The sequence below is a fragment of the Gouania willdenowi genome, chromosome 21 (assembly GCF_900634775.1).
Source record: "Gouania willdenowi chromosome 21, fGouWil2.1, whole genome shotgun sequence".
Classification (NCBI taxonomy): Eukaryota; Metazoa; Chordata; class Actinopteri; order Blenniiformes; family Gobiesocidae; genus Gouania; species Gouania willdenowi.
This window is the reverse complement of record NC_041064.1, coordinates 25,938,373-25,965,050: the sequence shown is the minus strand read 5'-3', so window position 1 is coordinate 25,965,050 and position 26,678 is coordinate 25,938,373. Positions and strand designations below refer to the sequence as shown.

At 38.3% G+C, this 26,678-nt stretch overlaps 1 protein-coding gene across 2 annotated transcripts in view; it reads left to right on the top strand.

Moving 5' to 3' along the window:
- Positions 1 to 26,678, top strand: part of LOC114454830 (radixin) — a 43,219-nt gene that overhangs the window by 4,219 nt on the left and 12,322 nt on the right. The window contains exons 2-5 of one of the 2 annotated variants that reach the window (XM_028435620.1): positions 4,441 to 4,526; positions 22,060 to 22,143; positions 26,230 to 26,325; positions 26,402 to 26,524. In XM_028435620.1, coding sequence (XP_028291421.1) covers positions 4,515 to 4,526; positions 22,060 to 22,143; positions 26,230 to 26,325; positions 26,402 to 26,524 — 315 coding nt within the window. In that variant the 5' untranslated portion in view covers positions 4,441 to 4,514. Of the gene's footprint in view, positions 1 to 4,440; positions 4,527 to 22,059; positions 22,144 to 26,229; positions 26,326 to 26,401; positions 26,525 to 26,678 lie in introns of those variants that run through there. The other variant, XM_028435621.1, reaches the window with a different exon arrangement.

Here is a 26,678-nt window from a genome sequence, read left to right as displayed (position 1 = left end):
CATCCCAACCGACCACTGGGTTACCAGCGTCCTCTGCTGGTCCAAACAAATATCTGTCGTAAATACAGTTCAATGAGTTTTTTTTTTAAAGTCTAATTGTTAAGGTACAAAATACATTTTCAGTTACACTTTTAAAAAGAAAGACTTTTAGTCAAATAATGGGGAGAGAATCGAATCGAACTAGAAAAATTAATCGCTAGATTAATCGTTTAAAAAATAATCATTTATCCCAGCCCTAATAGCGCTAAACATCACATTATACAATGGACACTCTCATACAAAATATACAAACAAAATGAACATTATTCAAGTAATAAATCAGTCATTCAAATTACTGTTGGACATTAATTCTAACCCTAAACAGAAACGGGGAGATGAGGAAAGAAGTAGGGGATTTGACCTATTACTGAATACAGAGTATTTTTGTTTGACTTACAGAAAGCATAAATAATAATTAAGCAATACCACAGTAGAGGGAGTGCTGTTGTGCTTAATACCTGCAGCACTGCTGTGATTCTTTTGCAAGCCTCAGCATCAACATCACAAGCCGAGCTCCAGGAAAAGCAAAGCTTCAAAGACCTCCGGAGGTGTAAATAGATGCTGACGGATGAAAAGAGCTGCTTCATCATAGTGAATTCCTATTCGAAACTGAAATTGTCAAGGAATTTGTAAATATGGAATCAATATTAGCACCTATGTACAGTATATGCAAAAAGGCAGGTTAGTGACAACAGTGTTGCAATGCAGTAAAGATTACTGCAGTTGGAGAAGATTGTGCACTAAATATGAATGTGATTGTACTTTCTAATGTGACCAATGACATCTGAAATGAATGAAGAAAAATAAAGGCACACATTGAATTGATCCTAAACATTTGTAAAGTTACTTTGTGAGTGAAGCCCAAAGACAAGCTGCATGTGTGTGTAGAGCAAATAGTTTCCAGGATTTTACTGAACAAAGCGGACTGCTTTTTTAACTGTAATCAATATTTATCCAAGGACTTTTAAAAGCATAAATAAATAATTATGTGTCTGGATACAAAACCTCCCCACACACTAGATATTCTAATGTAGTTGTTCACAATCATTAGCAGACTGTACAGACTCATCACATTCAGGCTCTGTGTGTAGCACTGATTCTGGCATGTTAAGCAGGAAGTTGGATAATGTATAACTTAAGATAAATATAACATCTCACAATTCAGCTCCAAAACCAAACTATGCTACTTTACTGTAACACAACACAGAAATAAGGCCAAACGTCTTACTTTGCGTCGGAAACTTGCCTAGTTATGAGTGCTGTTGTGTTTATACCATCTATTCTCTTCTGTTGCTATTTCTTCCACTTTTTTCTGACTGCCTCTGTTATTCCTAAATGACCCCGTGGCCTGTGACGTTGATGGGTCAAGGCCTATGCACAAATTGCATTCATCAACCGGTCCCAAAAAAAGGTGGTTCCTGTGTTAGTTTGCGTTTCCATTATAAGTGCACAAACTTTAATACAAAGATCAGATCGCACCTTTTCTATATCAGACTTAAAGTAACTGGCCTTGCTTTCTCAAAGATTTCCGGACTCTACAGTGCAAGCATTTCATTTGCACATTGTGTGAGTTAACTTTTTTTTATAAATGCTCATTTGTTTACAAAGCCCTCTCTCAGTGCGTGCGTGTGTGTCCGTCCCTACGTGCCACGGACCACTCTTACACTTATCACTGTTGCCTCAGACAGAGGGGAGGGTCTGGTTCAAGAGCGGAGTGAGGCGCACTTTCATGTATTTTCATACTGGACATTTCTGTTGGTGGACATGGACAGTAACACACACGTTACATACTTATTCATAACCAACAATTAACCATTTTCATCAGTGATATATTGTTCAGTTTTGCCACATATCGCGTTGGATTGGATGCCCTATTTTCCCTACATGACCAGTGACATTTAAAAGTAAACATAGAATCCTATATGCAACCAAGTCTTTTTTTTTTATCTACAATAGTTTAAAAGCTAAACACCATTGTCCTTTAAATGCAGATTTAAGGATTTTCTTGATTAATTAGTTAATAAGGATCAGTCCCTCTGAGGAGTTTGATCCCATTTTCTCTGTGGAATGCTGACCAATTCCTAATGTGCCAGATGGTCAGCAACATATAAGTTTGCAGAGGAAAGAAAAGAGACATTAAAATGTAAATCACAAATGTATGATGTGCTGCCTAGGGACACTAAAGCTTTACTGTGTGCATCCTCCGTGTGTGTGTTCCAATATTACTGCAGGTCCCACATAATACCTCATTTAAGTTTGAAAAGCATGTCTTGGAATCAGTCTTTTGAATAAAATGTTATTTCTTGTCTATACAGTGTGTGTGAGTATTTATTAGTAGAGGACCTATACCAAGCATGAGTAACTTTATAACTACCTTCATCATGGCCCTTCACCAATTCAATAAATAACTTTTAGTTTTAAAGTAAGGTTGGATTGGAACAAATATTGAAAAACAAAAACTTTAGCTTTACGTCACTAAATTTGGCTCTCAGAGAGTCATAAATTTAAAAATTTTCTGCGCCGATTGCGCTCACTCGCAAGGCACCTCCAAGGATTATTCAAGTTCAGGATTATGCTTTAAATGTACAATTTATGTAGTATAAATAAGCATTTCAATACATTATGCGTAAGGATTCTTTCAGCAGTCAGAGCTTCAGTTCTATCAGTCTCAGTGAAACATAGTCATGACTGTTTTTCTGCATGGAATATGTTTGCCAATCTGTGTTCTACTGTTCTTCTCTACTCTACACCCCTTTATATTTTTTCTCATTATCAAACTCTTCTCTTCTTTGGTTTCCTTTTTATTAATAAGGATTGAGCTGAAACTTGAAATTCATTTGGTGAGGACATGTCTGACAATAGTTATTAGTTTTAAGACTTGCTAGGGTTTAAAATGCCACTAAAATTAACAATCATCACATTTCAGCTGAACGTTATGTCTCTCACCCATCTTCTAAAATTATATAGTATTTCTTTTTTTCTTCTTTATTTTTAGGTCACATTTAATTTTCTTAGTCTTTTGTGAACGGCCTCACTCAAATATGTTTTTGGTGATTTTAACCATAATGTTAATTATGAAGGTTTTCACCGTCCAATCATGGATTCATGATGTAGCCTATTCTTTAGATATATTCTAACAACAGTCATGCTCTGTGTTTTGGCTGGTGCCTCCTGGCCTCTCAGCCTGCCCTTCCTCCCTCTCACGTAATTCACCTGATTCAGATCAGTAATCAGGTAGAGAGGGAGGAGGAGCTGTAAAAAAGGGCTGAGAAGACCACAGAAAGGGAGGCACAACATTCCACCAGCAGCAGCAGACCTGTGGGGAGTGTCCATTCTGCTTTTTACATTGATTTGAATGTAAGCAAACAATAGTGGTCCCATATTAGACAGTTTTTCTCCTACTGAATGACCCTGAGAGACAGAATGAGACACAAAGCTTGTAATTATAAGGATGAGTGTCCAAGTGGAGGAAAATTGCATCAGAGCGAGTGACAGCATAAGTTATACATCTTTTGAGTATTTGTTTTTATTTTCTGTACCTAACCAGAAAAACAATTATGCTATAAATTTGCTGATGCCATGCGACAAACAAGCTCACTTATTAACAAACGGTTGCACAATATCTGCCACTTTAGGTCTTTTTCTCCTATAAGGGACAGCATGTGTGAGTGAGTTCTGTGGTGTGGTTTGTTTAAGGGAAGGTCTGGGTTTGGGATGCACTCAAAAATCAATCTATCTACTGTCCTTTTTTATGCTGTTCTATGAAGTAGTGAAAGCAGAAACTACATCAACAAGTTTTTGATACAAAAAATACTGTTTATCGATGTAGGCAATTATGTAATTTTCGCCAAAATAGAAAACTCGATATATCTTGAATCTCGATTGATCGTCCCCTACTATCAAAGCATCAACCATTTGTTGCCAATGTCTTACTGACTTACACCATAGTGAAAGTTTTAAGAGGTTTAATTTAATTTAAGTTTCGGTTCATTACGTTTCTTTGTGTTTTTTCTTAATGTTAAGTAAAAAGAAAACTAACATGGGATGTTGCTGTGAAACAAACGTTTTTTGTTTAAGCATTGGAAACTTGTTTTCATCGAGGGTTTTTCGGGTTCAGGTTCTTTCTTTTTACTCACAACATAAACACTGCCTAGATGAGTGGCTCAAATTGTTTGTTTTTTTTGCGCCACCCGTTGTAGAACAAAAAAGATAATGCCCAAACCCCCCTCCCCCTCCAGGTGAGTGGTTCTTGATGCCAAATCTCTAATCGCCCACCGTCATGAGCTTACGCCCCACCTAGGGGATGCACCCCCACTTTTAGAATCACTGGCCTAGATGCTTATAAGGTTGGATGGATGATGAGCTATTTTGTTCTGAAAGTTTCTTTCCTGTGTGTTGCAGGCTCTGTTGCCGCCGAGTGAGGCAGGAGGACAATTTCTTCAGTTTAATCAGTCGTAGGGTGGAGAAGGAGGAAGATGCCCAAACCGGTGAGTCCGCAACTTCTGGGTTTTTGTGCCAGTATGTTAAAAAATGAACGCTTGAAGTCAATTAGTGAAGCTACTGGTGGCATTTTCATGTCCTAATTAGGTCAGTGACATAGAGGATGTTCCACCATGAAATAGTTGTGATTAATTACTGTATGTGTTGGACTTTTTGATTTATTGCAGCATAGAATTCCTATGATGAGCGGGAAGAAGTTTGAAACATATGTACCACCAAGTTGTCGCTTGCTGATTAAAACACTGCTGCACATCAGCTATAATTGTGCTCTTGTGATCAGCTTGGCCTGAATGTTTGGGTCTTAGTTTACTCTCTCACTCTGTCATTCTCATGCTGTTGGTTTTGTCCAAGTTTTGATCTGCGCCCCTTATGTTGGCACCGTTGCAATTTGCTTTCACTGAATATGCAGGTGAAACGGTGAACTGCCTTTAAATTGTTTGTGAAGTGGTGCACCAGTAAAAAGATGCAAAAGACTTTGGCAAACATGCGCTGTGTAAAAAATCTGACAGCAGCTCAATTACCAGGGAGGGACAATGTGTGTGTCTCTGGCAGTGTGTGTAGTTGACAATTTGTGGACCTCCGCAAATAACTGGCTTGTTCACACACGTGTGCACAATCATGGTGGTGCCACTATCTACTCTACTACTACTCAGTGAGTTTCTCTTTAATCAGTTTTGTTTGTTGCATTGTATTGGTCTGCTTAGTGTTGGAACCAGAAAGTGCAGGAACATCCATTTCATGTTTAAATCAGGGGCTTTTGCCATTATTTATTCTTTCTTTATTCTTTATAAATTTGTTCTCTGCATTTGACCCATTCCTGAGGCGCAGTGGACAGCCACGATGCGGGTGCAGTTGGGGGTTAAGGGACTTGCTCCGATTCGAACCGGCAACCCTTCGATTACAAGCCTGCTTCCTTAACCACTAGGCCACCACTTCCCTGGTGCCATGATTATTATTTTCTGTTCTTCTCCGTGGGCCAATTACCAATGGATAGTTGTAGTTTGGACATTTCTGGCCCAGTGTTTTGGGACCTGTGCAGTACATTACAATATGAAGCATACTGTATGTATCAATAATAGTACCTCCAATTTTCTGTTATAGTACTGCTCTCAGTAATGAATGATTAAGGAGTCATTGCTCCTAGGCGCGTAAGTCAAAAAAGCCACACAGTGGTTCTGTTTTTGGTTGCGTACTTAAGTCAGTCACTGAGCGCCTCCATCCCAGTTACACACTCTGGCTGGAGCGGTCCTGAAATGTTGGCGTTTCCATTCAAATCTGCTTAAGTTCTTTTCCTCTTACGCACTTCTAACCCTGGAGTAAGAGCAGCGCCCTGATAAGGTGAAACATTATATTGCACTAGAAGTATGGACTTAGTTACAATTTAAGCCAAATGGACTCATAATATTGCAGAAGAGACTCCCGGAAAGAATCTAACCAAAGCGACGCTGTCGCACTGACATGGAGTTGGGGACACAAGCACGCCAAAGGATTGACCATCAGCGTTACTAATATGTTCACATTTACTTGTTCTGGACAGGACAAAATGTTCCATTGCATTATATTTCACCCGTGCTGCCGACTCCTTGTCCTTGAAACGTGTGCTCAACTACACCCCATTACTCAAAACAATAACAGACCCTCTTTTCCGTTGGATGAATTTACCACTCTTTAATTGGCAGGATAACGACAATGAAAATGACAATTTTACCCAAAATAAACTCTTTAATATGATTCCAAACCCACCCTTTCCTGGTTCAAATCTTAATTCTATCATCAATAAATTTTACTGGAAAAATAAAACACAGAATCAAACTAACAACCCTACAGAAACCCAAGACACAGGGAGGACTTTCAGCACCAAACTTCCATCAATACTTGATTGCAAATCAATTACAGTACATATTTAAATAGATCCACCCTCAAAAGTCAGATATTATATGGTTAGACATTGAACAAACATCATGTAACAATATTCCAATCGCAAATTTATCATTTATCAGCCCATCAATTAAATGTCGCCCACGTTTTTTCAAATGATAATATCAACAGCTCTGACAGCCTTGTGGGAATTCCACAAAATTACTGAACCCACTGTAACACCATGCAAACTCACACCCATCTGGAACAATCATGATTTTTCTAAGCAACAAAAAACACTTCACTTCCGCACATGGTCAGACAAAGGCATCACACATCTGAAACGCATCGTTTTAAATATCTATTTCATTTTCCCAACCCGGTCCAGGAATGTGGCTCCAGGAGCAATCAATACCTGGAATACCTCCAAAAACAATTATCCATTAATGCCCAATGTAACACTGCAGACTTTCACCTCCATCTCTCATGCCTAACTTCAGAACTCATTAATATAACCTACAAAAAAAGTCCTGTCAAAATGTACAAAATAATATCTAAATTAGACAGTACCATAACATTACCAACAACAAAATGGGAAACAGATTTAGCGATTGCTGCTGCTGATCTGCTCCATGTAAATGCAAACATACAACTAATACAGTACAAGATTTTTCACCAAACCCACTTCATTGGGCAGAAACTGTTTAAAATGGGATTTACCTCAGAAATTTGTAATAATTGCACCCTCAACACACCAGGGACCTATATTTACACCTGGCACTGCACACCGGTTCAACAGTTCTGGAACGAGGTCACCGAATCACTCTCTTCTCTAATGGGCTGCCACATCCCCATGTCCCCCTCACTCTGTTTACTTGGCGACACATCAACAACAAACTTGAACAAATACAACAATAAACTACTCCTCACAGCCCTGACTATCGCCAAGACAACCATACTCGTTAACTGGAAATCAAAGAAAAATACATACAACACACACTGGAAAAACTTACTCATAGAACACATCTCACTGGAAAACTCACCCACCTCCACTCAAAACTCAGCAGTAGAGCCCCTCTCTGTTTGGTCTCCCCTCCTCAACTTTCTACAAACATGAAATAACAGCTCTGTAGTTTCCTGAGAACCAATTCACTTATCCCTGACCCCTCAAACCAGAAACTGATTTACATAATAATTAATTAACTCTATTATTATTTTGTTGTCTTTATTTTTCACCTCCATGGTTACCACATCATGTTTACTATACTGTCTTTATTATGTGGTTTATATTCATACTACCATTTTCCTGTCTATATGTAATATATATGTATATATGTGTATATATATAGTACTGTTTACTGTACTGTACGGATTTGTAAATGTTGTTCTCTGGATGTATGCTGTCAGGTTATCACATTGTTGTTATGTTATGTCTTGTATGTTGCGAAGCAAAATAAAAAACAATTAAAAAAAACATGTTAGCCAGTGATGCCATTTAATTAGGGAAGGCAGATGAAATGGAAATTAAATGGCATTGGGAAAATAAGGCTGTACAAGAGATAATAATTATTTACCATATTACATAAAATTATTATTATTGATTATTTACTTGTATACTATACACAACAATCCTCAGTAATTGGTGCCTTATTGACATCACCAAACCAATGCAGTGTCAGTGAAGAGAGTGAGCTCTTGATGAATTTTGCAATGGTTTGTTTGTTACTAGTGCTGGGTATCGCCAGGTACCTCACGATACAATATATTAGGATATTTTTGCCTGTGATAACGATGATATTGCGATACGACGATACAGCAATAATCAATATGTTGCTAGAAATTTCATCTGCGATACATCACGATATCTGTCACTTAAGTAATTCAGAATTTATTGACTGCACTGAATCCATTTCACAGGATTTCCAAAACGTTGTCAATCAATTTCACATGAATGACAGCCAAGTAAAACAGTGTTTACTGCACAGTGGCTCTTAACACACACTGACCACAACTAGTCACATGTCCTTGTGTTGTGTTTGAGTCTTTAAGGGAAGACTGATACAAAACAATGCTAAACCAAAATATTGTTCATGATGTTTTTGCAAATTAACTTTAAATCATTAAAAACAAAATGAATGCAGAAAAAAATCATTTCAGTGCAAGTATTATCAACTTCTCTGTAAACATGGACAAATATCAGTGCTGAATGAACTTGTTTTATGAAAACAGTAAAATGTCACTGCATATAAAAAATAAACATTTCAGTCAGTGCGTTACTCTGGCATCGATGTCTCATCCACAACAACATGCAACTTTTCCCACAGATCTTCTGTAGCTCTGAGATGTTGTTAACACACTCTGAGCAGGTGATGCTGCACAGAGCGCTGCTGCTCTACATGAGAAACGGACGGAGTTTCAGAGGCACTAGGAGTGTGACGATATCTCGATAGGGTGATATATCGCGATGTTTTTCTGCACGATCGACGATCGATATGCTCCTGCTAGGTATTGATTATTTATTTATTTATTTATTTTCAAAACCTTTTCTGCTTTTTCACTAAAATGTGCAGGTATGTCTTCACAGAAATTTTGTCACTGTTTGTTGAAGGAATATTGCACTATACTGATGTCACTGGTAAGAAAGACCCTTTTGTTTGTTTACAGAAAGCACTATTGGAGATACTTATTCATTTACATTGGTATGTTGACACTTATTTACAGAAATCTTGCACTAAAATATTGTCACTGTTCATAGGACACTTTTTCAATTCATTGTCTTTCAGAGATATAAAATAAAAATTGTATTTTTTCACTTAATCTTTTTTTTTTCTTGTTATGTCATAGATTATCGTAGATCCAGAATAATAATAAGAACAACAAGAACTGTTGATTGATTTGTCACATGACTGTTCCAGGGTTCGAGTTTGTTTTATTTAGTTTCAAACACTTGCTGTACATTCAGCTGACATAAAAATTTTGTTTTCAAATATGTACAATAATTGTGAATTTATCAGTAGCAGTAGTAGTTTTAATATTTTAGTTAATTTTTTGCAGGCACCTTTTTTCTCCGTCAAATGTATTTAAAAGAAACTAAAACTAAAGAGAGAATGTTATTTAACTGTCGAACCTTATCATAAATTTATTTATTTATATATTTTTTTAAATAAAAAAAAAATGTTTATGGTCTCTGTCTCGGCTTGTCTCGGTCTTGGTCTTGACTCGGTCTCAACTCCCGGAAGTCTTGGTCTCGGTGCGTTCTGGTCTTGGTCTCGGATAGTGGTCTCGGTCTTGAACACAACACTATCGTGAGGTACCCAGAGGTTCCCACCCCTAGCAGGCACTGGTGGGCTCTGTATTTAGGAGTCAGTGATGATTTGCATAGTTTTTTGGCAGTTTAAACTGGGTTTCAGGTGGATTAGGCGCTGTTTTAATGCAGCCAAGACGGGAGGAATAGAGATGGTGCCCCTAGAAAGTGTTCCCCAGAAACACGTAGTCCCTATTTAAAATAAAAAAAAAAAAAAAAAAAAAGGTTCCTTTCTTCTCACAGTGACTCATTTCATGCCAATTCTGTCCATTTGATTTTGTCCGTGATTCCGTTAACATGGATTTTATAATCTAGCCATAACATATCGCTAGATGAAACATCGTGACATATTGTCACACTTCTATTTGTTACTGTGCTTCAGGACTTGAGGTTTTACACATAAGTGAGTGAGTGAGTTAAAGATTAGGGGTGTCCCAATCCAATATCAGCCAGAAAATGAACATTGGATTTTATCGGATTGCATCTAAAATCTCGGATATAAATGCACCAATAGGTTTTGTTGTTTTTGTCCCCGCCCTCAGTTGTTCCCACCATATACTGAAGATAAAAAAATAACTGAAGTGAGCTTGAATTGTTGACTTTTGTTCTCTGTTTGAGTAACATCACTTGATCAAATCTTTTCTAACATTCCACACTACAAAATAAGTATGTATGAATGATTCGGGTAGATTTTGTATCGTATCGATATCGGCCAATATGCGAGGCCGCAATATCGGTATCATATATAGGAGGTGAAAAAGTTGTATCAGGACATCCCTATTAAGGATGCACCGATTTATCGGCGTCGATTTCCCTAATTTTCCACCGATCTTTTCTACCTCTGCAAAAGTCTTAAAGTTCGTCATAAAGCCAGCCACTGAACTCTTCTGCTGTGAGATTACCAACAGCCCTGCCCACCACGTGTGTGCATGTCTTTGCTGCCCATGCCTCTGCTACACAGGATAACAACAACAGTCAGCTGTATTATGTGGAATTAGGGCTTGGTGGAGCTGCATACAAAACACTACCTCATTCACCATAAGACACCACTGAGTATGCAGCATGGAAGCTAGCAATCAAGTTAATGCTAATGCAAAAGCTAGCGGTGCAAAGAGCCAGTTGTCCGCTAAGAACGCTTATCAGTGAAAAGAGCAAAGCGACTATGAGGAAAATGGAGTTTGTGGCTTTGGATTTGAAGAAAAATCTGTAACTAATGAACAAGTGACTGAAATAAGACTGAGAACAACTAACGTGTGTCATGTTCATTCTGTCATTACCCATTGACTTATGATAATGATGCACTTTATTATTTCTGTAAAATGTTTGACTTTTCTGAGCTTTTATTCTGTAGCTGTTGAAGTTATTTTTATTGATATTTTTACATTTAAATATCCACAAAGCTGCTGCATTTGGACATTTTTTTTTAATTTTCGCTCATCAAGGAACCCTAAATCTCAGGACACTTAATTATTGGTTTAAGATGTTTTGTAGATTATTATTTTATCATCTACCCCAAACCCTGTGATTTTCTTTATTTGTAAACCCAAAATACTGCTGTACACTATATTTTTGGCAAAAAGCTCCAAACAGGTCTGCAGTGCAAGACTAAAGGAAGTGATATAATTTAGTATTTTGGACAGCAATATTCTAAACTTTCAATTTATATTTGAGATAACGACCTCATCTCCAGTTAAAACAACAAATTAGTATTGTTTCACAACTATTGTTCAATGTTTTACAATAAAATAAGATTTGAACATTCAAGGTGTATGCTGTTAGTTATTAAAAAGAAAAAATCAGGATCGGCAGGTCAGGCTTTTAAAAAATTGGTGATCGGCCAGAAAATTGTAATTGGTGCCCCCCTAGTTTTAATGCATTACAGAAGTGCAGACATTTAGGTAAAGTTCACACAGTAGCGGAAAGAAAGGAGCACAAAGAGAGCTTTCTTTGCTCTATTCTTAGACTGAAGGACACTGGAAGCTTTCATGTCACTTTAACACTAACTCAGACAGGCTGTGATTGTGCTGCAGCGTAAATATCAGGATTATACTGAAATACTGTTGAAGCCATCCTCCTGACATTATTTTTAAATCACCTTAACGGTAATGCAGGTTCTGCATGGTTTAAAAAAAAAAAAAGAATTGCTCAATCTATATTAAACACAGACATTCTGATGGTCATAGAAAACAGAAATGAAGTGTGTAAAACTGATCAAACAAGTATCAGGTAACATGATAGTTGCATGATTTGTTTCAGTGTATTATTTATATAGAGCAGGTCAATGCATGCTGTTAAATTTGGAGCTTTAATAATAGTTACTGTGCTAAAAACGGATTCATTAGGTTCTATAATCATACTCTGTGGCTTCATTTAAAAACCGTACCAACCCTCGGCACATCAATCTCCGTAATGGGGAATTAAAGTCTGATTAGTGGAAATATATTTATTATCATATGATTAGGACTACGTGATTATCCGAGCACAAAAAGTGATTTGTGTGACGAGCGAATGACAGGCCTTTTGTTCACTCCCGGGTCGCCCTTAAGGGAAAGCCCTGCTCCGGTTTCAAACAACTGCACTTTGACCTGAAGTTCTGCTTTTCCAGTGTAAACCATTCAATATTTTCACTGCTTCCTGCAAAGGATTTTATAAACATGTGCATGGGCACAGACTTAAGATGTTTTTACAGCATTTGGGGACCCACAAGTGGTCCACGGACAACTTTTGTAATGGGTCAGTGGCATCTGGATGAGTAAAACTACATATCCTGTGCTTTGTTTAGAGAATTTGTTTAAGAAACAGTCGGTCAGAGTTAATTTGGCAGTTTTTAAAGAAAAAAGTTTTACTGTAATAGATTTTCATTGAATAGCACTTTTTGAGGTTCTATAAAGTGAATTTTATCGCACTATTTTATTTAAAACTGATTCAGTAATTTGTTTATGCTTTACTTTATTGCTACATTTGTGATGATGTGATAAACACTGCTTGTATATATGAAAAAAACCAAAACATCACAGAACCTAGACTAAAGCCATGTGCACTACTTTGGTAAAACATGCAAGGGTCCGATACCAGGATTATGAACCCAAAACCAGTTTGCAGTGTGGCAACAATGTTACTACTCGCTCTGAAGAGCAGCCCTGATTCAGTGTAAAACTGCTGACACAGATTATGACTATTGACTGGAATTAATAGTTCAGCTTTAATTGGATTTAAACTCGTCAAATTTTCTAATTAAAAACACAAACTTATTTGCAGGTTGAGGCTATAAAATAGTCTAAGAGATAAGAAGACTTTCATGTTTAAAGAGCAATGTGAAAGAGGTCACAACCCTAAAATGCACAACAGGGAGCCTCAGGCAGGCCATGAATTATGAGTGTTTGCTCTGGACCGTAGCCCCCCTAAGGCCATGTTGTTGTTTTTTTTTTGTATGTGCATCCATCCCAACACCACCCACTGACCCCAGTTCTTCTTTTATGCTACCTGGAGTGGAGTATAAAGGTTGCTCTGTTCTGACCTGGTAACCTGAAAAAGAAAAACATGAGGTTCATGATAACATGCCCCTCACAGGGCCAAAAACATTTTGTTTGTTTCAACTGCTTAGAATTCCTTTGAAAAAAAAAAAGGATTGTAAATGATTCAGGTGTACTTGCATTTATGATAAAACCTTTCACTTAGTTTCACAGTAAAGTGGCAAAAAAATAAATGCTGTAACATAGAACTCCTACACACAGTGGGGGGGATGCATGCATGTTATTTTTAGAATGATAATTGTAAGAGAAGAGACATTAAGGGCTGCTGAGTTACATTTGCAAATTCCAAAAACCATTAAGAATGATTCAACCTACATTTCTAGACTTGTCAGTGATTTAAATCTGTAGTTTTGGACAGAGCGATGTGAACCACATTTTGTCGAAAAATGCGTAAATTGAATTGCAGTAACCTGTTGAGTAGGGGTGGGGGGAAAATCAATTCACATAAGAATCACAATTCTAATCATCCACGATTCTGAATTGATTCATAAACTTAAATGTATTTTTTAAAAAAACACCCAGAGAACAATGGGATGAAGAGAGGAAAATGTATATTAATAATGAAATAAGATATAATAATAATAATAATTTTACATTGACTCAGCTGGCAGCCACAGCGCCCTAAGAAGCTGAGGGGCCCGACCCAGCAGAAACAAGGGGGCCACGGTATGTGCTTGGCCCTTTAACTGCGAATGAATGCGTGTGTGACCGGAGCATATCGATTATAAGCTGTATGCTGTTTTGGAGGGATTGGCAAATTAAACGTTTCAGCTGTTGAATTAAACCGGAGTCATACTCAATGACTGCTGTGAAGCAAGGGAGCTAACCCCGAAGCTGAGGATAGCTACAACTACAAGAGGGTTGGAGATGAAGCTGTGGAGGCAGGCTACACTGGAACTACACGTGAAGCAAATTACAACAAAGTCATCTCAAAGGGCTTAACAAAAAAATAGTCCATTGTCAGAAAGAAAGATCCCAACAAGATCCACATGAACAAGCATTAAGAGACAGTGGGAAGGAAAAAATCTCCAGCGAAACCAGGTTCAGAGGTGGCAGCCGGCTGCTTCGAATGGTTGGGTTGGGGAACAGAAGGACAAACCGAATAGGATAGAAGGATAGTCCATCCGAGTGTCCCAGACAAGTTGAGCTGTGAACCAATGATTAGTCCATCCGAGTGTCCCAGGCAAGTTGAGCTGTGAACCAATGATTAGTCTCTCCGAGTGTCGCAGACTAGTTGAGCGCGAACCATTGATCAATTCATCTGGGAAATCAACCTATCCAGTTTGAAAGCAACACTGATTGTGAATCAATTTTACCTGCTGTTGTACAAAATTGAAAAGACAACAGACCAGTGACACAGACCATTTTTCAGTCCTCCTTCTTTATGAATGCTATTTGGTCACTTTTGCATTTTTCCAGTGCCCTCACCACTAGAAGTAGCATGAGGTGGTGTCTACAACCCACTGACATTTTTCAGGTAGTGTAACTCATTCAGGATGGCACATGAATGCAAGCTGTGTGTGCCAGCACAGTGTCTAGATAGGAGGAGGAGGTACCAGGAGAAAGGCCAGTACACCAGGAGACGTGGAGTGGTGCAGTGGGCCCAGTAGGTTTTCTTCTGAGGCATGACGATGCTAAGCCTCATGTGGCTGGAGGGTGTAAGCAGTTCCCTCATGATGAAGCTATTGATTTTAAAGAATGGACTGGCCTTCCCCTTCCCTAGACCTGATTCCAATAAAGAACATCTGGGACATGTCTCGTTCCATCCTCCACAATGCCACGTTGTACCACAGACTGTCCAGGAGTTGACTGATGCTTTGATCTAGGTCTGTGAGGATATTCCTCATGAGACCATCCGTTGTCTCATCAGGAGCATGCTTAGGCCACACATCACTGAGCTACTGTAGCTAATTTGTATAAGCCTGTGATCTCATTTTTCACTTTTAATTTGCACATGATTCTGAGTCCAGACCTTCATGGGATGATTTAGTTTTTCATCCATCATTTTTGATTCGTTATTTTGTCCTCACTGCGTTCCACTATGTGATAAAGATTTTTTTAACTGGATTATTTTGTTGGTTGAGATATTAAGATGAGGAATGGAATGTGCACTTATTTTATTTTCTATTATTGACAACAAGGCAAATAAGTTGGCGTGTGTGGATGTTTTTGTTTCACAGTAAAAGCTAGTGGAGGAAAAAAACAAGTGAGGAGATGTCTCTCAAAAGTATTGTCAGCAGTTTTTCTAATACAGTTATAATATCTAATTCCTTCAATACACCACGCAGAACAGATTGTTAATAATTTTCTTAGTTGGAGAAAATAAAAGACTGAATAAAACCCTGTGGGTTAATGTTTACTGGAGACTTTTTTTGCATTGATTTCCTACACAAAGCCTGTAATAATGCTGAGAGCGGCTTATTGACATTAGTCTTGCTTGAATTTTTGACTTGTTTGTGCAAGTGTGTAAATATTGCATGGGATTAATGTGTATTTATGATTATGTAGACATTTTTCGTGTATTTTTTAATTTGTGTCTGTGTGTACGTCTCATTAATCCCATGTGTGAGATCCGCTGCCGCCTCGTACATTATTGATTTATTGCTGCGGCTTGCACATGTTGCCCCTCCAGGAGATGATGTCCCTCAGGATCAGGGTTTATAGGGTTGTGTGTGTGCCGTGGGGGTATTTGGCGAGCCATTACTGAAGGCTTTAAATATTTCAGAGAGCCATTTTCATTTATATAATGGGAATAATCTGAGTCACTAAATCTAATTATAGTCAGGGTGTGAAGTTCACTGCTACAACGTCCTCTTTTCACCTATATGATCAAATTCATGTGATTGGTTTTCTGAAATCTTTAATTCTATTTAAAGCTGTGTTCAGAATAATATTAACATTAAAAGTTAGCAACATATTTTTAGAACAATCCTTTAAGGCATCTGTTTTTCCACTGAGTATAATTTAATAATCCAGCATGATACAACAGAATATCAGGTGTGAAAAAGCTGTTTTATAAAACACATTATTCAGTTGTTCAATATGTGTATTGAAAACACATGAGATGGAGAGTGAGCCAGCAGAGACTACAAGCTGGGGTCACTGTGATAAACACTCAGGGAGGAGGTGAGGTAGCCTTGGCCTGGATGCTTTTAAAGCCTCTGGTAAACAGCTTAACCAGCAACAGCTTTTAATTATGGCTGTCTGAGTCTGTCACAAACTGTCAACAGGTGGGCCTCGCTGCGTGGGCTGCTTCTGCCTCTACATGCTTGGCTACTATTAAGTCGTCACTACTGGTTATAAATAACATGAAGGCAGAGGAGGATGCTGGTAAACACAGCCAGTTACAGACAGGCTAATAATTTTCCTTATCGTCTTTTAGAATTAAGGGACACACTGACAAACGTTTTGTAATCGCACAACTTGAACAACTTGATACAGAACGCTGAGTCTTCAGCAGGAAGCTGTTAATCATTGAGGCATTACTGGAGATTAGAGCTTTACTGTCTAGTGTCTATGAAGTTATCATCAAGGACATGTCACATATGGAAACTGATGACGGACAACTGTTAAATAACTATTATGAAACTAAATCCAGTCCTAAATTAAAAAAAACAACAACAAATGTATATAGAGATGTAACACACTGTACTAACACAATTGTAATATTTATTATTTTTGTAAAGAGACATTTTAGCTTTGTGCGTGTTTGAATATTTATCACGTTTAGTATAAACCACTGAGCAGAATGAGCATGCTCTGGTGTTGGTTTCTCTCTGTCCTTCTGTCTCCTCTCACTGCCCAAAGCTACATGTTTAATTCATTGATGTCTCCTCAGTTAACTGATCGAAGGTGTATATGCTTGTGTCTTTGATTGTCTGTGTGTTAGTTTTGACAAAAACTAGTAATCAGTCCAGGGTGATCTGCATGGTTCTCAACGGAATGAGACACAGACAAACCAAAACTTGGTTACCTTGGTATAACTCCCACACCGTATGCCGCACTTTCAAAAACTTCATATCCACAGATTCCCTGAATAGCACTGAATCACCTGGGCAAGGCCACACCCACTCCCACAGCACATTGCTCTTTGTAAGTCAGTACACATTAAAAACCTACTTTTTAGAACTTGTTCTTGGGGTTTTTTCCAATCAGCGTGAAACGGCACGTAGAGTCTTCAGTTGGACCTGATCTAAAGTTCTGCAAAGAATTTTGTTCGGGCAAAAAAAGCGCAACTTGTTAACGAGTAAAGTTTTCTAACTAGCTATAAAATGCGAACTGGTGCATATCTTGGTCAAAATAAATGCCAACTACACCAAATCTGAGATCCTTAGTTGGCATGTGACAGTGAGGGTATGTGCCAAATTTGAATAATGTAGGCCACTAGGGGGCGCTGCAGATAAGGGATACTTATATCTCTAAAATGGCAAGACCGACTTTTACTAAATTTGATTGGTATGACCTTGGGTCGCTCCTGAGGTCATATCTCAAAGTTTTTTGCGATTGGTTAAAGTGGGCATGGCTTATTACATCATAACACATAAATAAACAAACATTTATTTCAGCTAAATTAATATATTGAGGGCTGTGAAATTTACAGGGGAGATATAGAAGAGCACACTGATCACCCATACCAAAAAGTGCACCACTAGGTGGCGCTATAATAGGTGCAAACACATTTTAAATCACATCTTCCAAAACTTCATATCCACCTGTTCACTGCAAATGGCACGTTAGCCTGTGTCCTGACGCTCGCCCCAAGTCCGTCATCCTTCGTGACGTACTTCAATGGGCTCCGCAAAACCTGGGGGCCGAGTCGGGCGGGAAGGCTCAGCCCCCTTTCATAACTGCTTGCAATTTTTTGCTAACAGATTCATTGTTTGTATTTTTTTTTTGTTTAAAATATTTAAAAATTATTGACATTACAATGTTAAAAAATACTAATGAGAAATACAAGTTGATTGCATTTTTAATAATATCTTTTATCGGCAATAATTTGTGGGACAGTATATCGTCCAGCAAAATCTGTTATTGGCCCAGACCTGCCTACTGGGTTTCTTCTGACAACTTTTGTTTGCTAAAATACAGCTCATTAAAAAAAACAACTTTGTAACAAGTGCCCTGAGATGGGTTGTTGTAGTTCTAGTTCGTGCTAAATAATTTAAGTTGAATTGAATAGATTATAAAGGATATACTATGAACACTTTTCTTTAGCACACAAAAATACCTGCCAACTGTTTTCTTTGCATTGTGTGCCTTAAATTTACAAGTTTTTTGTCCACCTGTCTTGTAAACAATCAATAAAATGTTATTTAAAAAATGAAAATAAATAGGCTTGATTTTCCACCGAGAGAACAAATCTCTCTTCAGTGTTGCATCAATAACTATAAAATCAGCCTTACTATGAAACTTTTATCTGCCCGATATAGGAAGCACATAGTGGATGCATGCATGCATAAAGAATTTAAAGTGACGTGTGTTCCTGTGTGTGTCATTATGGCTGTAATTCCTTGCATACAAACAGACGTCTTTTCTACCACAATCAATATACACAGACATACTGACATAACAATCCCATGTGTTGGTTTTCCCACACTTTCCCAACACTGTTGCAAACACTGCCTTCCTACTGTGAAGCTGCCTCAAACACGTTTTATTTCTCCTACTCAAGTGTATTCTTTCTTCACATTAGTAGTTACACAGTTTACAGTTAACCTGACATGATATATGCCAGTATGAGTACAAAGTTGCATTCAGTGACAAGTTGGCTGTCGTATAATATAATGGTATCTTATGTCAATGACTAAAAAAAGAAATAAGTGAAATTGTTAAGTATTAATGGACAGCCGATGTGCATCACACAAAAAATTCAAAATAAACTATTTTTTTACAATAAATTAATATTAAATTGTGTTTGTGCCAGAAGTCATGGCTGAAGGGTGAATTTGATTGCTTTTGTATTCAAAACAAAGGAAGGTCGTGTGTGTCCGGACTCAAAACACCACTCACTTTGTTCTTCTTGTTGTGTACACTAGTTGAAATTGCTACTCCTCTGTTATTTGTGAATAGATTGGGCTGAAATTTGGTAGGTATAATTTATGGATGTGTACGCATTGACGCTTGGAGCCCTATTTTCGATTTAGGGCCCAGGGGGCACCCAAAAAATCATTTATTCGTGAGTCAATATTACAACGGTTGGTGGTACCGAATCACTGGCACATACAATATATAAATGATGCCCATTACCCCGTACGTGTCACAGGGGGCCCCCGGAGGCCCCAATTTTCAAATGAGTACTCCGTTAGTTCTCATTAGATCGGAATGCAGTTTTTACTCTATGAATGAATGTGATGAGATGCTCGGAGCCCTTTTTTTTTTTTTTTAAATGGGGCCCGGGGGCCCACCCCCCATTTCCGGTAATTTACAAATTTATGGGAACATAGTTGTGATATATTGTTTCAAAGGTAATTCAATGTAGATTATAATTATGCCTCGCACAATTCGATTAGGGGCCTGGGGACCCACCTCCCTTTTTTTCGGCAATTTCGATTAAAGTCGTCTTCTCATTTATTTGTGTGTCAAATATTGCAACAGTTAGTGGTACCGAATCATTGAAACATACCAATATATGAATGGGGCCCATTACTCCGGGGGCCCATGTTTCAAAGACTACTCCTTCGTTAATGCTCGTTGAATCCGGCTGTAATTTGACATAGATAATCTGAGTGGATGTCAAGAGCCTTTCTGAGACTTTTTGAAAGAGGGTGAGATACGAGGTCCGGTATCGGCGCTGTATCGCTGCGACACTGATGCCAAAATTTGACATCGATGTTGCACGTCAAATGCTAGTCTTTTTTTACTCTGTGGAACCGAGTCAGTTGACTGAATTCTTAGGAATGTGCTACATGCTATTCGATGCGGACACGTTCCGCGGGCCTGGTCGTAGTTTATCCAAACTTGTTACCATATATGGCAGTAACTTGTAATGCGTTAATCTAATACGACCACTATTTTCAGGAATGAGTAATCTTGCGCATTACTATTTCTAAAGCAGTGATCGGATTAAAGCTCTACAATTCAAAATATTCACTCGCATTTGAGCCTAAAAAAACATCCGGAAGAACCGCAAAAAGATGACCCGAACTAGGAAATGATCTTGAAGACTGGATCAATTCACAGAGAGCAGACAAGTTACATGGAAGAGTAATAATCAGCAAATACAAAAAATGTAATCAGTAATATTTAATAATCCAAAAATCGGTTTGTATTCCAATTAATGCTTCACTAATCGGAGTTGAATTTGGAAATTGGGCTTTTCATCCAACCCTTCAAATGATAAAACAATACCCTTTAAGTTTACTTCACAGGGGAAAAAAATGTGAAATAAAAATATCAATTTTAAAAAATGTGTTTTGTGTCATTGAATATTTGATTTTGTGCTTCCAAATATTTCTTCGTGCTCTCAAAGCTTAGAGCTCTGTAAAGTTACTCATCAAGTCATGTGCGTTACTATTTATATCATTTTCCTCGCGGAGTTACAGGAGTTACCACCTGTCCCGTTAAGCAAACTTGTCGTATTGGGATATATAGAACTCCCGCTCTGGTCTTCTGTGTGCCTGTGCTTTTACAAAATATCTACTACATCATGTCGTGAAAGCAAAACGTTTGCAAAAGTACAAGATTGATTGTTAGCCATGCTTTTATCAGACTGATTCAGGCCAGCTGTGGCTGAAGATGTAGCTTACCTCACACTCAATTTATGTTTTAGGATTTGATAATTCAGTAGTTAATGTAAAGCATTTGGATATTTGCCTGGAAAATCCCCAAACCTCGGGCGGCGGGTGTGTTGGATGCACAATGCACCCACACACTGACTGCACTCTCTTTGGAGACTCAGTAGTTCAACATGTCATCTAATAGTAGACTGACTGTAAGAGTGTAATGTGTGTCAGCTAAAGGAGATTATCTGTGACTCATTTAGCTCTGAAACCCAAGATTCATTCTATGATGAGTGATCAGAAAATACTGCCAGGTATGAGTGAGTGGAAGGATCATCCTCATGATCTGTTCTCGCTCTACAGCTCAAATAGCCTGCACCTTATATGGATGCTGGTTTATCACAGTTTGTAGTACCTCTGCTGTGCCTGATATATCCTGTCAACTCAGGAGTGGGTAGACAGGTTGTTTTCAATGTAAAAGGTGAGAAAATATGAGCGTTTAAACACAGATTAGCTATTGTAACATTTTGTGTATTGGTAGCCCTAGTCTAGGCTGCTCATGTTTGGCCCTGTATACACGATTTCGCACTGTCACTTGTAGAAACAAAAGTGTGCTGTCAGATAGTCGAAGAGCAGGAGTTAATAAATTAATATTTATCATAAATGTTATGGTTTTTTCTGCTCAAATCTGCAGAAAACTGAATGATTATCTGGGGTGTTCATCTTTGCCACCAAAGATGTCAAAGTGACTGCAGTCTCAAGTCTATTTCCTCAATGGTTTGATAAATGGGACTATCATCCTTTCATTTAGAATCCATTCTCAATTATTTCTGTGACCCAAAATTTTCACAAAACATAAACACAAATTCTGTGTGTATTGAATATTGGCAGGATTAGAAAAAAAGTGGGAGGGGAAAAAATACTACAATCATTAAAGTGCAAACACATGCACAGTGACCCTTTGTCTGGTGACCTAAACCCAGTCCTCACACATTTTCTCTTGTTGAATATATGTAATGAATAAGCCTGCAGAAAAAACAGCGCCTCCCATCCCCTTGTTTCTTGATCATGTTTACAAGATCTATAAAATAATTTGTGTGTTTTGCAGATTAATGTGCGTGTCACCACCATGGATGCTGAGCTGGAGTTTGCCATCCAGCCCAACACAACAGGCAAACAGCTGTTCGACCAGGTAACACAGTGGCGCGCACACATGCATGCATGTTTTTCACAATGATTGTATTTGTTAGGATGTGCTGTACTTTGCATTCTTCTCTGTAAACTTGAGTATTTATTAATTATCTAATTAAAGGCCTCACAGTGATTAAGTGCATGCATTTACCCAGTGTTGTGGCTGCATTGTTTAAGATGGTACTTGCGGAGACCTTACACAAAGTGGTCTTTGTCTTAACTGGGAGCTTCCTATGCGCAGCAGATGGGTGGAAGTGTTGATTGGCTGTGAACACATGCCTGTGTGCACATTCAGGCTACCTGTAGAAGAAAATGGCAGCGTTTAATGTTTCATCTCACACTATAAATGGTTGTTAGTTGAGGTAATGAAGGTGACAGAAAGGGAAGAAAGGTCTATCTTTTGCCTTCTTTTTTTGCTTTTTTTAAACTCTTGAATTGTATACAGTGTATACATTATTGCCTAATGGTAAATAAACAGTATTTCTCATTGTAAAGGATTTTTTTATCACTATATAAATATAGCCACGTTATGCAGAATCATCACATTAGCTTTCGGTTTCTTCCTGATGGCAAGTCATTGAAAATGTGGAAACATTTTCTTTTGAGTGATGCACCAAATTGAATTACTTCCAATCAGTCCAATAACATTATCAATAACTGTTTTTAGTACCTCGCACTGATAACCAATAAATTATGCAATTATTAAAAACATGGAATACTTACCAAAGTACTGTAACTGATCTTTACAATATTTTTATTTTGTCCCACTTTTCTTTTTCTTTTTTTTTTTTTACCAAAAAATGTGACTAATCTTTTTGTTTGTAGCAGTGTAGCAAGTTAAAATTTACAGCTGAGTGGATTAAATGTTTCTAAAGAATCAATTTGAACAACAAAAAGTGAATTTATATAAGTTTTTGCTCACTATCATCCAAAAAGCTTTTTTTCTGTCTGAGCCTTTTTTTTTAAAATTGCAGTAGAATCCACTCCTCAGGCAGCAACTTTCCCACAGTGAAACACACACACACACACACACACCTCAACTCAACTCTTCACTTTCTCACTTTGTCTTACTCTCGAACGTTCTTCTCATGTTACCCTACTATAAAGGACTTGTATTGTGCATGTGTAGTGCGTGGCTTTGTGTTTCCTTCGGTCCTTCTAAGTTCAATTTTTTGTATTTGGTGCACATTGGAAAGTTCTTGCAAATGTGTTGAATTAGTTCAAGTTGTAAGAGCCAATAATGAACGTGCGCACACAGGGTTGTAAATAACAGATGCTCACCTTACTAATGCACATTTTTTCACTCTTGCTTATCAATGCAACTTTACCTTCTAATTTGGCTAATGATGGATGACCAATCAACTGAAATGTGTTTCAGGGAAAATAGTTTTAAATTATTTTCAACAATAACACTTTGCCTCAATGGTTGAAAAACTCAGTTCTTACCAAAACATACACACACAGGCCCTCATTTATAAACTGTGCGTACGTTCACATCTGAGCATACGACGTGCGTTCGATCAAATTCATGCAAGCTTCGGTATTTAGCAATTCTGTAGTGAACGTCACGTGGGAACTATATATAGCCAAGCCTGTGGTCACGTGACTGCCCTAAAGTGAAACTTCTCCAGGCATTCTCCAGGTCACATGACTTGGTGAAAGACGGTCCATCTCCTCCAAACTTACGTAGTCGGTATTTCAAGAGGGAAGCCTCGCCTCGGAGCATTGATACGGTCAAGTGCTGTATATTGGCCCCTAGGAATCATTTAAAATAACTCATGTGGGTCAACTCTTTAGGTTTTCCTTCCACAGAATACTGCATAAACCCACTACTAAACTCTGCTACCGACCAGCAAATGTGTTGCATTAATCGGTAATATGATGAATTATAGGTAAAATTGGCTGAAGGCAGATGTGAGATGACGATTTTCATCTTGGTAAAGCTTCTTTTCTTGTTTGACCTCTGTGGGCGGGGCCTCTGTAACAGGAGGACGTAACAAGTTAATGACTGAATTCAACCGCCGGATTTCTCAACACCCGTTCATTTGGACGCTGGGATTGGTCAAATACGAATGTTTCATGAATCACACGTCCTGTTGTCCGACCAAATTTGAACTCAAAATTGCACCCATTTTCACACAAGATAGATAAATGAGGGCCACAGTGTTTATTATGCACTGACTTTATGAAGGAGAGAACATGCAATCTCCTCTCACAAAGACGGGGATCTGTATCAGTCAGCTGAGAGGCAGCATGGCTAAGCTGTGGTCCACTGAGCACGCTCACACTCGGGTTTCACAATGGTCTACAGTCACATAAATGAAAGCGCTGCTGCATGAACTGCACACACTGTAAAACACTACAACACTAAACAAACAACACAGAATGAAAGAGGTTAAAGGCAAAGAGCTGTGACAGAAAAAAAGTAATTCCTTTATCTCGACTAATAAATGTTTATGGCATCTTTCTTACTCTTATACTTCCATTTTTGCATGTTCTTGTCTGATACAATCAGATGGTGCTGTTAGTATTTCTGAGTATTTGTAGCTGTGCATGCGGGTAAGACCTAATTACCGTAATTTGCGGATGATAAGCCGCTACTTTTTTCTCACGCATGAACCCTGCGGCTTAAACAGTGACGCGGCTAAATTGTGGATTTTTCCCGGTTTGATAAGCTTTATGCTGCCACAAACTTGAGCTCCGTCACATTAGATCAGGTGGAACAATGAAATTGTTAACATAAATTGTTTTTGCTCGCACAGAATCATTCTGATCAGTCATTTTGTCATGATGCACACTGCCTCATCATAGAACATACGAGGTTCCTAGGACCAGCGGACACGGAGAAATGTTGTCAAGAGGGAGAGAGATAGACACATAGCCCGCTGCAGCAGCAGCATGAATGAAGTAAAAGTCAGCCGGTTTGTAATAGAAAGATAAACAGCATAAAGTTGTTAAATCAACGCATTAGGTTTGTTCAGGACTGATCGCTGCTCTGGACTCTGAGGCTGAGAGCGGAGATCAAAACATCTCCATTCCGTCTACAATAAAAGTCAGCCAGTTTGTAATAGTAGCATAACAGCATGAAGTTGCCAAATCACCACGTTGAATTTGTTCAGAAGCGATCGCGTCCGTATTCTGACTCAAAGTCCGACTCGCTGTGATCGCTCTGCGGTAGTTCATGGTAAGAAGAGTGGATGAAGAGGTGTATCAGTCTGGTTCCAGTAAAAAGTCACCATAAAAAGCTGTAAATGGACCGATAGGTAGACGTGGGGCAGTGAGGAGGAGACTTCGTGTTTCAACTATTACTTCTGTGAAACCTAACTTGAGTACAATAGCCCGCCTACCTGCCCGTTCTGATTGGCCGGGTTGTCTGAAGGGCACCCTCATCGGCCAATAGGGTGCGGCCTATGTTATGCTGTGGCATTTGTCTGGATTTTTGAATAAATGACTAAATTATTGTAATGCGGCCAATAAAACAGTGCACTTTATAGCATGGAAATTACTGTACATGGTTTGAGTACCACCTTATTGACTATAAACCATATTAGCTCTTGAAAAAGAGCATCCCCATCCTCTCTACTTTAAAAAGCATCTAAGTTTGTATAAACAAGTGTGTTTTTTCCAGGGCAAAGACGAAGCTTTATGTTTAGGAGAGTCAATTTACATTTTAATGATGTCTGGCAATATTCAATCAGACATTTTGCCTACCACACTGATAATTTCCCAATACCTGGCTACCTAACAAACTAGCTAAAACTGTATCTGATATAAGTGAACTGATAACATATCTGACACGTTGGGCAAATTCAAACAGTTTTTTAAAAAACCTAGACAACATTAAGAATTTCGTTTTAAATGAAATCTGCTTAGTTGCTCCCTACTTGCCTTTACTTCCTCCCTGTACAGCTGTTGCAGGTTTGAGATCTGCTGGTACAGAGTTTGCATATTCTCCCTAATCATACGTGGTCTGTCTTTGGATATTTCCTTCTGTGTTTCATTGCCTTGTAACTCTATTCAGGACAAGCAGTAGAAATGAAAGGTTCCTCTCAAAGAAGTGAAAGGTTCCCATTAAAATGTGTTTCAGGTGGTGAAGACTGTTGGTCTGAGGGAGGTGTGGTTCTTCGGGCTGCAGTACACCGACAGCAAAGGTTACGTGACGTGGCTCAAACTCAACAAGAAGGTGAGAAATTCTCAGCTTTTGATGCACTGAAATAAATATCTGACGTAACCGTTTTATTTTTGGGTGTTCCATGCAGGTCACTCAGCAGGATGTGAAGAAGGAAAATCCCCTTCAGTTCAAGTTCAGGGCAAAGTTTTTCCCAGAAGATGTTTCTGAAGAACTCATCCAAGAGATCACACAAAAGCTCTTTTTCCTGCAGGTGCCAAATATGTGCTTTATACTGAGTGTGCACCATTCAGCATGCTTAGGATTTACTCATTGTGTAATAGATTATTTTAAAAACAGAAATGTGATTTACAGCTTCAATATCAGTAGTTAATGAGCCTCATCTGATGCTGTTCTGCTTTATGGCT